The sequence below is a fragment of the Anomaloglossus baeobatrachus genome, chromosome 4 (genome assembly GCF_048569485.1).
Source record: "Anomaloglossus baeobatrachus isolate aAnoBae1 chromosome 4, aAnoBae1.hap1, whole genome shotgun sequence".
Taxonomy (NCBI): Eukaryota; Metazoa; Chordata; class Amphibia; order Anura; family Aromobatidae; genus Anomaloglossus; species Anomaloglossus baeobatrachus.
Window position 1 is genome coordinate 241960414 of NC_134356.1, and position 12864 is coordinate 241973277.

Genomic DNA, 12864 nt, shown 5'->3' on the forward strand with positions numbered 1-12864 from the left:
GCCACCAGGGGATCCCACTAAAACAGTGCAATAACAATAAAACATTTTTATTAAATAACATCAACATTCCGGGGAAACTGTACCTCATTGTAAGGGGTCTGCCCACCCCTTACAAACGCTGCAGTTGAAAAAGCAGCAAAAAAGCAGGTAAAAAGCAACGTGCGGACATAGCCTCACCTGGCTTTTTCTGAGCTCTTCTCACGATTTATGGCCACAAACCATATAATGCCTGGGAAAGCAAAGCGGTGCCACATTTGTAACAGAAACATGTTTAGTATGAAATACATGCAAATATTAAGCCCTTACTACATTATTAGTTACAATCCTCTCATAATGGAGGAAGTACTGTCAGGGAGCCTTATATAGCGCTTGAACTGAGGGGAGAATTGTAGCTGCATTCATGTGTTTAGGTGGTCTATCCATACAGAGGGGGCGCTGATTAATGCTCATAGTCTCCAGTGATATAGAATGTGACCTAGCAATACTGCATGCGGTACAATGTGATATATAACCGCTCGGTGTGACTAGGAGTATATGGCACAATCACCTGAGGGAAAACTGTTCCCACAAGTAAAATGGCGGCGCGCGGTAACCTGCACGTTACTGAGCGTAATGACGTAACGCGTCACAGCACGCTAGCCCCTGATGAGTAGGTGCGGAAACCCCATACTTCCTTTTCTCGCTGCTGGCCATCACGGAGAGGTGAGTTTTCAGCGCTCCTAGGCCAGAGCTCGGGATAACAGTGCGCGGCACCCGGTAACCGCCTGTCCTCGCTCTCTCCACACAGGAACATGCCGGCTAAGGGTCCCCTGCAGTCCGTCCAGGTCTTCGGGCGAAAGGTTAGTGTGTGCGGATGCCTCGTGTCCGGAGGTGCGGCGCGGCCGCTGTGCTCTCTCCCCTGCCCTCACTACACGTGTGATCTGCGCACCCCACGGTCACGGAGAGCTCTCCCTGCATGCATGGGAATAGGCCATTACATTGTTTACATTGTCCCTGCTGTACCCATGGGAGGCCCTGACCTGGAATGAGGGTTCCCAGGGTCCCATTTCCAGATTATTAGACACTAGAGCAGGCTGCAGAGGGATGAGCAGAGCGCTTATTACTGGGGAGGGATAATCCATGTGCAGGACTCGGGTCCATCAGCCTAGATGGGAGCCCGTGGCTGCAAGCCCCTCCGCTGACCTGTAATATTGCATTAGCCCTGCTAATAAAGACTTGGGGAGCTATGGAGGCTTTTGGGGCCCGTGTCCAGTGGTATTGACCTGCTACTGCACATGAGCTCCTGATTTCCCAGTGTCAGCGGGTGATCCCATGTCCATCATATATGCAGATCTCATACTTGAGGTCCCGAGCCAACAAGTGCATTCAGCTTCTCTCAAGAAAAATGAATTTCTGGATGAGACTAGTTGCCGCATAACTGCAAGTAAGGCCCGTTTCACACATCAGCATTTCACCTGATATGGCACACTCCAGTACAGTGTAATACAGTACAATGGCATCGCGGTAACCTACGGTCACATGCTCCATTCACGCGACCAGAGCTTGCCGTGATGCCATTGTACTAGTAAAAGTGTGTTTCAGCTCTCCCGCCACAAGGTAAATGCCAGGTAGAGAATCCAGACGGTGCTCATGGGATAGTAAGGCTGGAAGTAATCAATTGAAGGCGGCTCCCCGGCACTGAACGTCCATAAAGAAGATATTCAAAGTGTAGATACAACTTCACATTTATTTGGAGTTTAAAAGAAGTAAAACATAACCCCTCCGATCAACGCGTTTCAGACGCGGTCGTCCTTAGTCATGATCATGACTAATATTATATGATCATGACCAAGGACGACCATGTCTGAAACGCGTTGGTCGGAGGAGTTATGTTTTGCTCTTTTTGAACTCCAAATAAATGTGAAGTTTTATCTACACTTTGAAATATCATCTTTATGGACGATCAGTGCCGGGGAAACGCATTCGCTTGATTACTTCCATGCCATTGTACTGTATTACACTTTACTGGAGTGTGCTGGATCCAGCGAAATGCTGATGTGTGAACCGGGCCTAAATCGCATAAATGTGGACATGTTCATCCGCTCACATCAGGGGTCAGGACAGCACACGCATGGTGTCACAATTCTACAGTTATGTAAAGTGACTGCAGACTTTTGTCCCAGGCATGTTGTCCCTTTTAAGCTTGTGTAAACCTCATTGTTCTCAGCAGCAAATCTTCCTGTGTAAATAGAAACTGTGCTGCCGAGAACAATGATGTGTGCACTTCAAGAGGTTTCCCCACCGACAGTTAATTTTAAAGTGCATTTTAATCAATAGATCTTAGACGTGGTTAAAGAAATGCTCCTGTGCTGAGATCCTATATATGTGCCCCTGCTGTGTACTGTGTAATGGCTGTGTCTGACCATACAGGAACATGTTCTGATCATATATCTCCTGGGACAGGGAGAAAGCAAAGTATTGTGAAGTAACACATTTTCCACCTTTTTTAATTAATTAATTAATTATATATATATATATATATTATATTTATTTATTTTTTTGCCTCAAAGTAACAATTTGTGAACCCATGCTGTACTATCTGTGTATTCTTTCTTTCTCCCTGACCCAGGAGATATGGTATTAGACCATGTTCCTGTACAGTCAGACACGGCCATTACACAGCATATAGCAGCGACACATATATATGATTATCTCAGCACAGGCATTTTTTTTTTATCACATCCAATTGTGGAACTTATCATTCTTAGCTCTTTTGAGTAACAGGAACTCTGTGGAAAAACCCTTTAAATGATAGCGTTGGCCACTCCCACAAAACACTGTCAAGGTAGCCAAGGGTGGGAGCTGTTTTTTATTTAGGTAGTTGGGAAATGATGGTGACTGATTAGTAAATTACTACAGTATACCAAAAAAGATGCCACTACACTATAGTCTTCTGACCGCCACGGTGAAGATTACACAGGACGTCTTGTGTGATGGTCACTGAGCGGAGAGTCCTTGCAGCATCTTGTGGGTAAGGCTAGGTTCACATTTCCGTTGTTTTGCATCAGTCACATTCGTTGTACAACGGATGACAGAAGAGAATTTATTGTCGGACTCCGTTGTGTGCGGGGGGTGGAGCGCGAGGGGGGGGCGCAGCTGAGCGGGGCCGTGGAGCGGAGGACGTCAGTGCCACGGTCTGCATGGCTGGGGACAGGTAGGTGTGTGTGTGTGTGTGTGTGTGTGTGTGTGTACATGCGGAGTGCGGAGCCAAGCGTGGAAGTGTCGGACTCCCTGCACACGGGTAGCCAGGCTAAATATCGGGTAAGCAAAGCACTTTCCTTAATTACCCGATATTTACACTGGTTACCAGCTTACACCGCTTAGCGCTGGCTCCCCGCAGGGTAAATATTGGGTAACTAACTAAAGCGCGTTGCTTAGTAACCCAATGTGTATCCTGGTTATGTGTGCAGGGAGCCAGAGTGAGCGTGCGCAGCAAAATCCTACGGATTGCGCTGCTCAAACAACGTTACAGGTTGCGTTCCTTCCGCCCGGCGGTCAGTCGTTCCACGACTGATTAGTCAGGCGGAGGGTGCAACGCAGCATCATCATTCACAATCCGCCGCTCATACAAGTCTATATGAACAACGGAATCCGCTAAACGGATTCAGTTTACCAGAGCAGCGAATTGTGACTGATACAATTTAACGGAAGTGTGAACCTAGCCTAAGGGGCACTTTGCACACTACGACATCGCAAGCCGATGCTTGCGATGCCGAGCACGATAGTCCCCGCCCCCGTCGCAGCTGCGATATCTTGTGATAGCTGCCATAGCAAACATTAACGCTACGGCAGCTTCACATGCACTCACCTGCCCTGCGACGTCGATCTGGCCGGCAAACCACCTCCTTATTAAGGGGGTGGGTCTTGCGGCATCATAGCGACGTCACACGGTAGGCAGCCAATAGAAGCGGAGGGGCGGAGATGAGTGGGATGTAAACATCCCACCCACCTCTGTCCTTCCGTATAGCCGGCGTGAGCTGCAGGACGCAGGTAGATGTTCTTCGCTCCTGCGGCTTCACACACAGCGATGTATGCTGCCTGCTGGAGTGAGGAACAACATTGTACCTGTCGCAGTCTCGTAATTATGGAATTCCCTGACACTACACCGATGATACGATTACGCCGATTTTGTGCTCGTTGTTCCTATCATCTAGGATTTACACACTACGATGTCGAGTGCGACGCCGGCAGTGCGTCATTTTTGACATAACCCCTCCGACATCGCAGCTGCGATGTCATAGTGTGCAAAGTGCCCCTAAGGCTGCTCATGGCCATGAGATTTGTTAGATTTGTCTGCAGATCACGTCACTTTTGGGGGCTTGAGACATTTTGGATTTTAACCTGTTCTGGTTCCTCTGGGAGACTAGCTGCTATTAATGTGTTGGCGTCCCATAATGCCTATTCCTATGGAAAAATGTGTAGTTTGTAGAAAGTTGTCTGGTTAACATAAATGTCCCACGTTTGAGGCTTTCCTGGGTGAAAAGATCTACTTAATGTCTAAATATCCACAATGTTTTGATTCTGCGCTATTCCTGTGCCATCGGTCCCTGGTCCTGATTTTTCTGCCTTACGTGGTGCTGTGACGTCTCTGCCATGGTATTTATCAGACATCACACCGCACTGTCATCAAGAACCATGGAAGGTAGCAGAGGCACAAATTGGTAATACTGGTTATACCCAGGGCTGTGGAGTCGGTAAGCCAAACCTTCGACTCCGACTCCGACTCCTCAAATTCTCTTGCACCGACTCCGGCTCCGACTCCGACTCCGACTCCGACTCCTACATATATTGCTTAGTTAGGTGAAAAATTTATTGTAGTACATGAATATGTGTATGTGAACATCAGACATTTAATAATTTTTATGATACGATAATCAAGATATTTGGATAGAACATAAAATATATTTATTGGAATACAACTTTAGAACACAAAAAACTGTAATAAATTGTAAATATGTAATACACTATGTAATATACAGTAGATTACATATATATCTTGTGTGTGTATATACACTGTGTGTATATATATATATATATATGTATATGTATATATATATATATATATATTACATATTTACAATTTATTAGTTTTTTGTGTTCTAAAGTTGTATTCCAATAAATATTTTATGTTCTATCCAAATATCTTGATTATTGTATCATAAAAACAATTAAATGTCTGATGTTCACATTGTACTACAATAAATTTTTCACTTAAATATAAGCATTATACTAAATGTTATTATTTAGTAAAATATTCAGCACATTCTGCATTGCACTCCTGTCCCCAATTTATTATATATTTTAGGAGTCGGAGTCGGTGCATTTTATTCCGACTCCGACTCCACCAAAATGAGCTCCGACTCAGACTCCACGACTCCGACTCCACAGCCCTGGTTATACCTCACACATTTGGATAAACCCTGTAGTCTTAGCCTCCCTGCAGCGGCCCACCTACCCCTAATATCCACATGTGCTAGTACATGCTTGGCTTGGAGTGAGGCGTGGATATGCTCCAGCTCTACATCCACGTAGGCAGATCGTGGCTCTTACACCAGGTGTGGATATTGTCCTAATACTGCAATCTACCTTTTCAGAAAACAGCAACTGCCGTTGCCCACTGCAAGAGGGGAAATGGCCTCATTAAGGTGAACGGAAGACCCCTGGAGACAATTGAACCTGCAACTCTGCAGTACAAGGTACAACAAACATCCCCCCCCCCCTCCATGTTTGACAGTTGTCAAAGCTTAGTGCTGGTGTGGTTTCTGCTTGAAATGACTTCAATTGTGTGCAGTGTTTTGTATTGGAAAGAAACTACTGGAGAAATGTGCCTAGGTCTGTTAGTATTCTTGGATACCTTATGATAACTACTTCGGCTTTGTTTGTCAGTCACTAGACTGTACTGCATATTGCATCAGTGTAGCTTGCTTTCCGGTAAGGGGTTTTCTACGAATAACACTTATCCCCTATTTACAGGATAAGTGATAGATAGGTCTGTGATCTCAACCCCATCCATGTTGATTCCACAGATGTTCTGACTGCACAAACACCTAAATGGAGCAGGTGCTGAGTATGCGGACTGGTACTGCAACCACCATGGGGCTTATGCCGACTGCCAAACACCATGTCCGATGGTTGCCAGTCTTTTAAGCCTGATCTTACCTAAAGGGAACCCATCAGGTCCCCCATGTCCTCCAACATTGATACCTGTATGCCCAAATTCCCTGCCTAAAAAGCCCTGTATAATGCTATTCACCGATTTTGAAGGTTTAAAAAAACAAACTTGTAAACCCCGCTAATTAGGCCTGTGACTAGTTGCATGGGCTTGGTTTCCCCAGACTAGTCGGCCCTCTCAGCGTTATCACTACCCTGTGGGGGTGGTAACATGATTTTCACAAGCCAATGTCACTGCCAGTCAATGGAAATCTTACAGATGCTCACAGCTCATTTTTGCCCCATCAGCGCACCTCAGAAGTAGGGTGGACGCTTCATTAGGTGCACTGCGCATGACCGGGAAGTTCAGAAGACTGTTCACGTAGACATCTTCTGAAATACCGGTCATGTGTAGCGCACCTTATGAGCTGGGAAGTATCCACCCCGCTTCTGAGCCCGCACAGACATGGCCAAAATGAGCCAACTCGTGGCAGGGGTATGATAACATGGAACGAGGGCCAACTAGTCTGGGGAAACATCGCCCCTGCAACTAGTCACAGCCCTAATTAGCATAGGGAAAGTGAGTTGTGTTTTTTGTTTGTTTTAATATTGATTAGTGAATAGTGTTATACAGGGCTGGTTACTGGTGTCATGCTTAAGAACGTTTTTTGTTCGAAACGTGTAGACCGGACGGGGTCTATGTTTTAACTTTACCCTTCAACATGACAGCACCACCGTGAGAGAGAGGTTCCGCCCATCCTGAACAGGAAACCCACTTGAAAATAAAAGGGACGGTACCTCTCCCCTGCTCCTGTTTTGGGTTTCCTGTTCAGGAGAGGAGACTTTGGAAATGGAGTTCCCCAGGTCTGAGGAGGAGAGCAGGCTTACTGGTGGGGCTGGGAGCTTCTGAGACCTGGCAGCACCTCCCCTGGGGTTTTGGGCCTAGCAGTGGAGGGGCGCAGGGCCTGGAGGTCGGATGTGATTTCGACCCTGTGCCGCTTGTGACTGCACGTCCGCACTGTTCCCTGTTCAGGGATCCCTGTCGGTCTGTGCGCACAGGTGAAGGTTGTCTGGTATCCTCAGGAGATAGTGTGTTCCTCAAACTACTGAGAGCTTCTGGGCCCTGCAAAAAGCCTTGGGAAAGCGGCTTCCCTTTTTATAGAGGGGTCTTCTTCTAATCTGGATAACTCACATATACCAGCCCCATTACATAGGGGACTGCGGTCTGTTTCCAACCGCATCTCCTGCATTGTGGCTGCCATCAGCGGTGACCTGGGTGCTCCTCCAAGTCGTTCTAGGTCCCAGCTGTGTGAGGAGATTGGCCCCCAAGCTTCACTTTCCCCCCTGTCACAGCGCATAGTGTTCAGTGCAGTGCGATGACCGGAGGAGATGCCGGATGCGTTGATCCTAGAGAGGAGGTCCGAGATGAGGGTAGCATCGGTGGTGGTGACTGGCAGCCCTGGATTAGTAGTATACCAGGCAAACTGCTCACCACCGCTCACAGAAGTGTTCAGAGCATGTTACACTACTACTCCCATGGTAGTGGATGGAGCGGTGTCACAATTTTACTCCACTACTCCTAAAGTGGACAGTGAGGATCACAAATTACTTGTTCTGATCATGAAATAAATGATGTGATACACAAGTATCAAATTCCATCATATGTGATACAAGCCGCATATCTAATCTCGTAGCCAACAGCACCAGCTCACAGAATGTGTGCAATTATGGGAGCAGTAGTGTAGTGTGTGACTCCACTTCTATGGGAGCAGTGGTGCAATGTGTACCCCCTCTCTAGATGAAGTGGGGATCACACATTAAACTTCTGCTCCCATTATATCAAGGACATAATCTGCAAGGACTTTGTATGTTCTCCCAGTGTTTGCATGGCTTTCCTCTGGATGCTCCGGTTTCCTCCGAGTGCTAGGGAATTTAGATTGTGAGCCCCAATGGGGACAGTGATCACATCTATGAGGCGCTGCAGAATATGATGGTTCTGTATAAGTGCATAATGAATCATGTGATGCACAATACTGAGCCCTGTATCAGTTTCCAGCATATGTGATACAGGCTGCGTATTGAGCCTCCGCACTAACAGAATCTGCTCTGTCAGCCGTCCTCTGACACGGTTCACATGGCGCTTATCATTTTGCTATAGAGTTTAGAATCGGTGTGGAGACACTTTGTTGGTTACTGCAAACACCCAGAAGGGGAGGATTGGAGACCGCAAACACTTGCGCAGGTCCAGCCCACATTTACTGTAGTCCTAATGTGAACTAGCACTACACTAGGTTTTCATGGCAAATTTCAGCAGCTGTTCCCCTAGTATTGAAAGATCAAAAAATATCACTTATTTTACAGAATTTACACCATTAAAAATAGTTGATCTAAAGTTTTTTTTGGGTTTTTTTTTTTTTGGCACCTTTTTATGTTAATGTGGGAAGTTTGAGAATCTACTTTAAAGCTGCAACTTTATTTCCCACTTCCAAGTTTAATAAGCCCTCCTCACTATCCAGGTGTATTGTTTTGGTTTTAATGTGTTGGACATGTAGCTACATTTTTATACTGCGACTGTTCCCAATAATTGTAACTCCTGCCTTCTAGCTGCTGGAGCCAGTTCTTCTCTTGGGCAAGGAGCGATTTGCTGGTGTTGACATCAGAGTCCGCGTGAAGGGTGGTGGACATGTTGCACAAGTCTATGGTAAGCATGGTGTAAAACTTTCCGAAATAGTGGATTCACAGTGCACACCTGCTAATATAAAGCCTTACTGTATGGGCTAATAAGTGTACTCTGTAGTGTGCATTCCACATGATGTATAAAGTTGAAGTGTAGATTTTGTTTTTGCAGTAATTAAACATTTTCTCTTTTACAGCCATCCGTCAAGCGATTTCTAAGTCACTGGTAGCTTATTATCAAAAATGTAAGTTTTCATTTACCATGGTACATTTTAAATACACCATTGCCACTATTGAGTTCAATGCTAGCACTTTAAACTGTATATATTAAGTATCTGTATAGGTGTTTTCATATGGTGCTTTGTGAATGTGTATGAAAATGTGCTTTAGGCTATGTGCGCACGTGTGCGTATTTACATGCAGTTACGCTGCGATCTGCACCGCAGCGTAACTGCATGCGTCCTGCGTCCCCAGCACAATCTCTGAAGATTATGCAGGAGCCGTGCGCACGTGGCGTATTAGAGCACGTTCTAAGAAGTGACATGTCACTTATTCCATGCGCTCTGCATGCATCCCCCGCTCTGTCTATGGGAGGAGCTGCAGGCAGAGCGCATGAAATCTGCTTTTTTTTTTTTCTTCTTCATTACGGACTTTCTGCAGCGATTTGAAGCGCACGTGTGCTGTTCAAATCGCTGCAGAAATTTCTGCAGGGACAGTACGCAACGTGCGCACATAGCCTTAGATGAAAGCAAATCTGGATCACATCATGAAAGCTGTTTTAGTGCTCTATTCTGTCCTTTACATGAGAGGGGTTGTAGAATACCCGGACAGATGCTCTTTAGATACGCCTGTCTAAACCCATTAACCCTCGGGGGTTTTACACCCCTTTTTCCAAGAGCCATAACTTTTTTTTTTTTTTTTTCATCAATCTTGCCATATGAGGGCTTGTTTTTTGTTTTAGTTTTTTTGCGAGACAAGTTGTACTTTCGAATGAAACAATTAGTTTTACCATATAGTGTACTAGAAAATGGGGGAAAAAAATTCCAAGTGTGGTGAAACTGCAGAAAAAAGTGCAATTGTTGTTGCCTTTTATTCCGTGTTCTTTATATGGTAAACCTGATGTATCTGTGTGATGCCTCAGGCCTGTATGAGTTCATAGATGCCGAACATGTTTACTTTTATCTAAGGGGTTAAAAAAAAATCACAATGTGCCATTTTCTGAGACCTCTTGCGTTCTCCTTTTTTGGGATCTGGGGCTCAGTGATGACTTATTTTTTGCGTCTCGAGCTGACGTTTTTTTAATGATACAATTCATGTGCAGATGCTACGAGTTCATCGCCTGTTATTGCTTTTTAAAAAAATTTGTGCAGCAATCGAACACGTAATTTTGGCGTTTGACATTGTTTTCTCGCTGCGCCGTGTACCGATCAGATGAATTGATTTTATATTTTGATCTGGCATTTCTGAACACTGAATTCCAAATATAGCTACCGTATTTTTCGGACCATAAGACGCACTTTTTTTTCCCCCAAATGTTGGGGGAAAGTGGGGGTTGCGTCTTATGGTCTGAATACAGGGCTGCGGGGAATGAGGGTGGAGCGGGTCATCTGGGGCACGAGCAGGCTGTAGCAGCCTGCTGTGACCATGTGGACCCGCTCATTTAATATGCACGCCCATCCTCCCGCCCATCATCCTCAGCGCTGAAGCCAGTGCTGACAGGTGGGCGGGATCATGGGCGAGGGATAAACAGCTGGCCCGCATGATCACCCCTGGCAACTGCAGCCTGGAGTGATCATGTGCGGCTGTATTCACTGCCCCCCCCCCCCCCCCGCGCATCATCATAATCAGCGCGGGGTGCAGTGAATCAGTACATATTACTCACCGTTCCCCCTGCAGCACCGCGATCTCCTCATGTCTCCTCCGGTCAGCTGACTTGCGTGGAGACTAGCGCCGCGCACAGCGATGATGTCGTCGCTATGCGCACGTGTCCACACGCAGCCGCCGGCACAGACAGGAGGAGATCGCGATGCTGCAGGGGGGACGGCTCCACTCAGCGGCGCTGCCGCTGACATAGACGGTAAGAGGAGCGATGCTGCAGGGAGTGAGGTGAGGTAAGGTGAGTATGAACGTTTATTTATTTATTTATTTATTTTTATGTGCCACAGTATGCGGCCATACACCAGGATGATGGGAGTATGTGAGCAGGCTGGGGAGTATGTGAGCAGGACATTACCCCATAAGTGTCAGCAGCAGATCCTCGCCCCATAACAGTGTGTCATGACCACATTTTTTGCTTAAAATTTTATTTTCCCATTTTCCTCCTCTAAAATCAGGGTGCGTCTTATAGTCCAAAAAATACGGTATATATCTAGATCTTAAAAAAAGATGATTTTTAACGGTTTCATTTACAGTTGGTCGAATGGATGGATGATTTGAACTTTTTAGGGTTTTTTTTATTTTTTAAAGGTGTAGGTTTTTTTTAAATGTATTGTACTAGTCCTAGTGGACTCTGGGTCAGCAGTTTGATCACGTGTTCATTTCTGTTGATCAGAGCTGCACAGCTCCTACAAGTAGACATGCAGGGTTCCTGTGAGAGCCGCTATGTCATGAGTCATCACATGATCCATTGCTCCCATGGCAATCGTCAGCTCCCCATGATCGCGTCCGATGGTGACAGGGAACGGCGTGACCTCCACTGCGGCCATTTAAATTGTGCGGTCAAAATGTGACAGCGCAATCTAAAAGGTTAACAGGTGCGAGTGGATTGCAGATCCACTAATGCCTGTTAGCTGCAAATGTCTGTTCAGATCAGCAGACGTGTGCAGAGATCACCTCCGGCGATCCGCAGCAGCCGGCGGTGATTACTCGTCCATGACCAAGGACTTAGTGTTACGTACTTGTTCGTAAAGGGGTTAACTATGCCACCAAGGTATGGTCTCCAAATCCTGGCTTAGCAATATTTTCTTAAGATAAGTTATGCAGTGGCTGACATGCTACATTGTGAGAAACATACAATATATGCATCTGGTATCAACTTTTTTTTTTCTTTTTCAATTTAGTTGTTGATGAAGCTTCCAAGAAGGAAATCAAGGATATTCTCATCCAGTATGACAGGACTCTTCTAGTTGCAGACCCTCGTCGTTGCGAGTCCAAGAAGTTTGGTGGACCTGGAGCCCGTGCTCGTTACCAGAAGTCTTACCGTTAATTGCAATGTACCCCCTCTTTCAATAAACAGTTTGAAAAAGACAGTTTTATCTTTTAAACTCTAGAACTAAAATGTGCTGTAGAACACACTGGTGATCCATAACTGTGTGGTATTTTCTACATTACTGCTCTAGAAATGGGTGGACAGTGACTGAATCTTCCGGATTTGGGCTCTGCATTCCACTATTTTTGATTTTAAAATGCAATAACTGAATTGCAACTGAAATGTAGACATTGTAGGTTTAATTAAACGGGCTGAACAAAACAAAAATATCCTGTGAGACATGTAGGAATTACTACCAGTTTTCTACAAAGCCTCATTCACTGATTTAGCATTCGTGCTGCCTTTTTGGTTTTACATTTTTTTTTTTTTTTTGTCTCCTCCTTTGCGTTCCCTTATTGCACATCACTGATTAGCATCTGGTTGTTGGTTTCCAAAAAGCAGAATTATTTCATGTTGCTTTATAAGTAAGAATCAAATAGACTAGCTTAGGGACAGTAAAAATACTGTAGTAATCATCTACTAGAGTGTTTTGTTTTCTTTCCCTACTAAAGTCTGATACTAACCATATAGCGGGTGCTCAATAAATTTATTTTTTTTTTATTTTTCTTTTACGGATATCTGTTTAGTTTTTTTTTTCTATTTTACCAAATGATTTTATTTTTGTAAATCCTTTTCTAGTCAGTCCTATGCTAATGACTGGCTGAACCTTTAAATCAGTGTGGGGGCAAAGGTGGAACTTGCTCCCTGTGCTTATGACACCCATTTTAAGTTCCTGCTGACTGTGTCCCCTT

General features: G+C 45.3%; 1 protein-coding gene across 1 annotated transcript; it reads left to right on the plus strand.

The window, feature by feature from the left end:
• Nucleotides 1-646: 646 nt before the first annotated feature.
• Nucleotides 647-12111, plus strand: LOC142303424 (small ribosomal subunit protein uS9). The gene is made up of 6 exons (XM_075344756.1): nt 647-702; nt 788-839; nt 5634-5735; nt 8794-8890; nt 9063-9110; nt 11925-12111. Exons 2-6 carry the CDS (start codon nt 792-794, stop codon nt 12068-12070), a joined length of 441 nt encoding a protein of 146 aa, XP_075200871.1. The 5' UTR covers nt 647-702; nt 788-791; the 3' UTR covers nt 12071-12111.
• The last annotated feature ends 753 nt before the right edge of the window (nt 12112-12864 follow it).

What these genes read in the sequence shown, in the direction of transcription:
- LOC142303424 (XM_075344756.1), top strand. Translation starts at nt 792, where the DNA reads ATGCCGGCTAAGGGTCCCCTGCAGTCCGTCCAGGTCTTCGGGCGAAAG. An exon ending in TCCAGGTCTTCGGGCGAAAG is followed by an intron (nt 840 to 5,633) that starts GTTAGTGTGTGC and finishes CTACCTTTTCAG; the next exon opens with AAAACAGCAACTGCCGTTGC. An exon ending in ACATGTTGCACAAGTCTATG is followed by an intron (nt 8,891 to 9,062) that starts GTAAGCATGGTG and finishes TCTCTTTTACAG; the next exon opens with CCATCCGTCAAGCGATTTCT.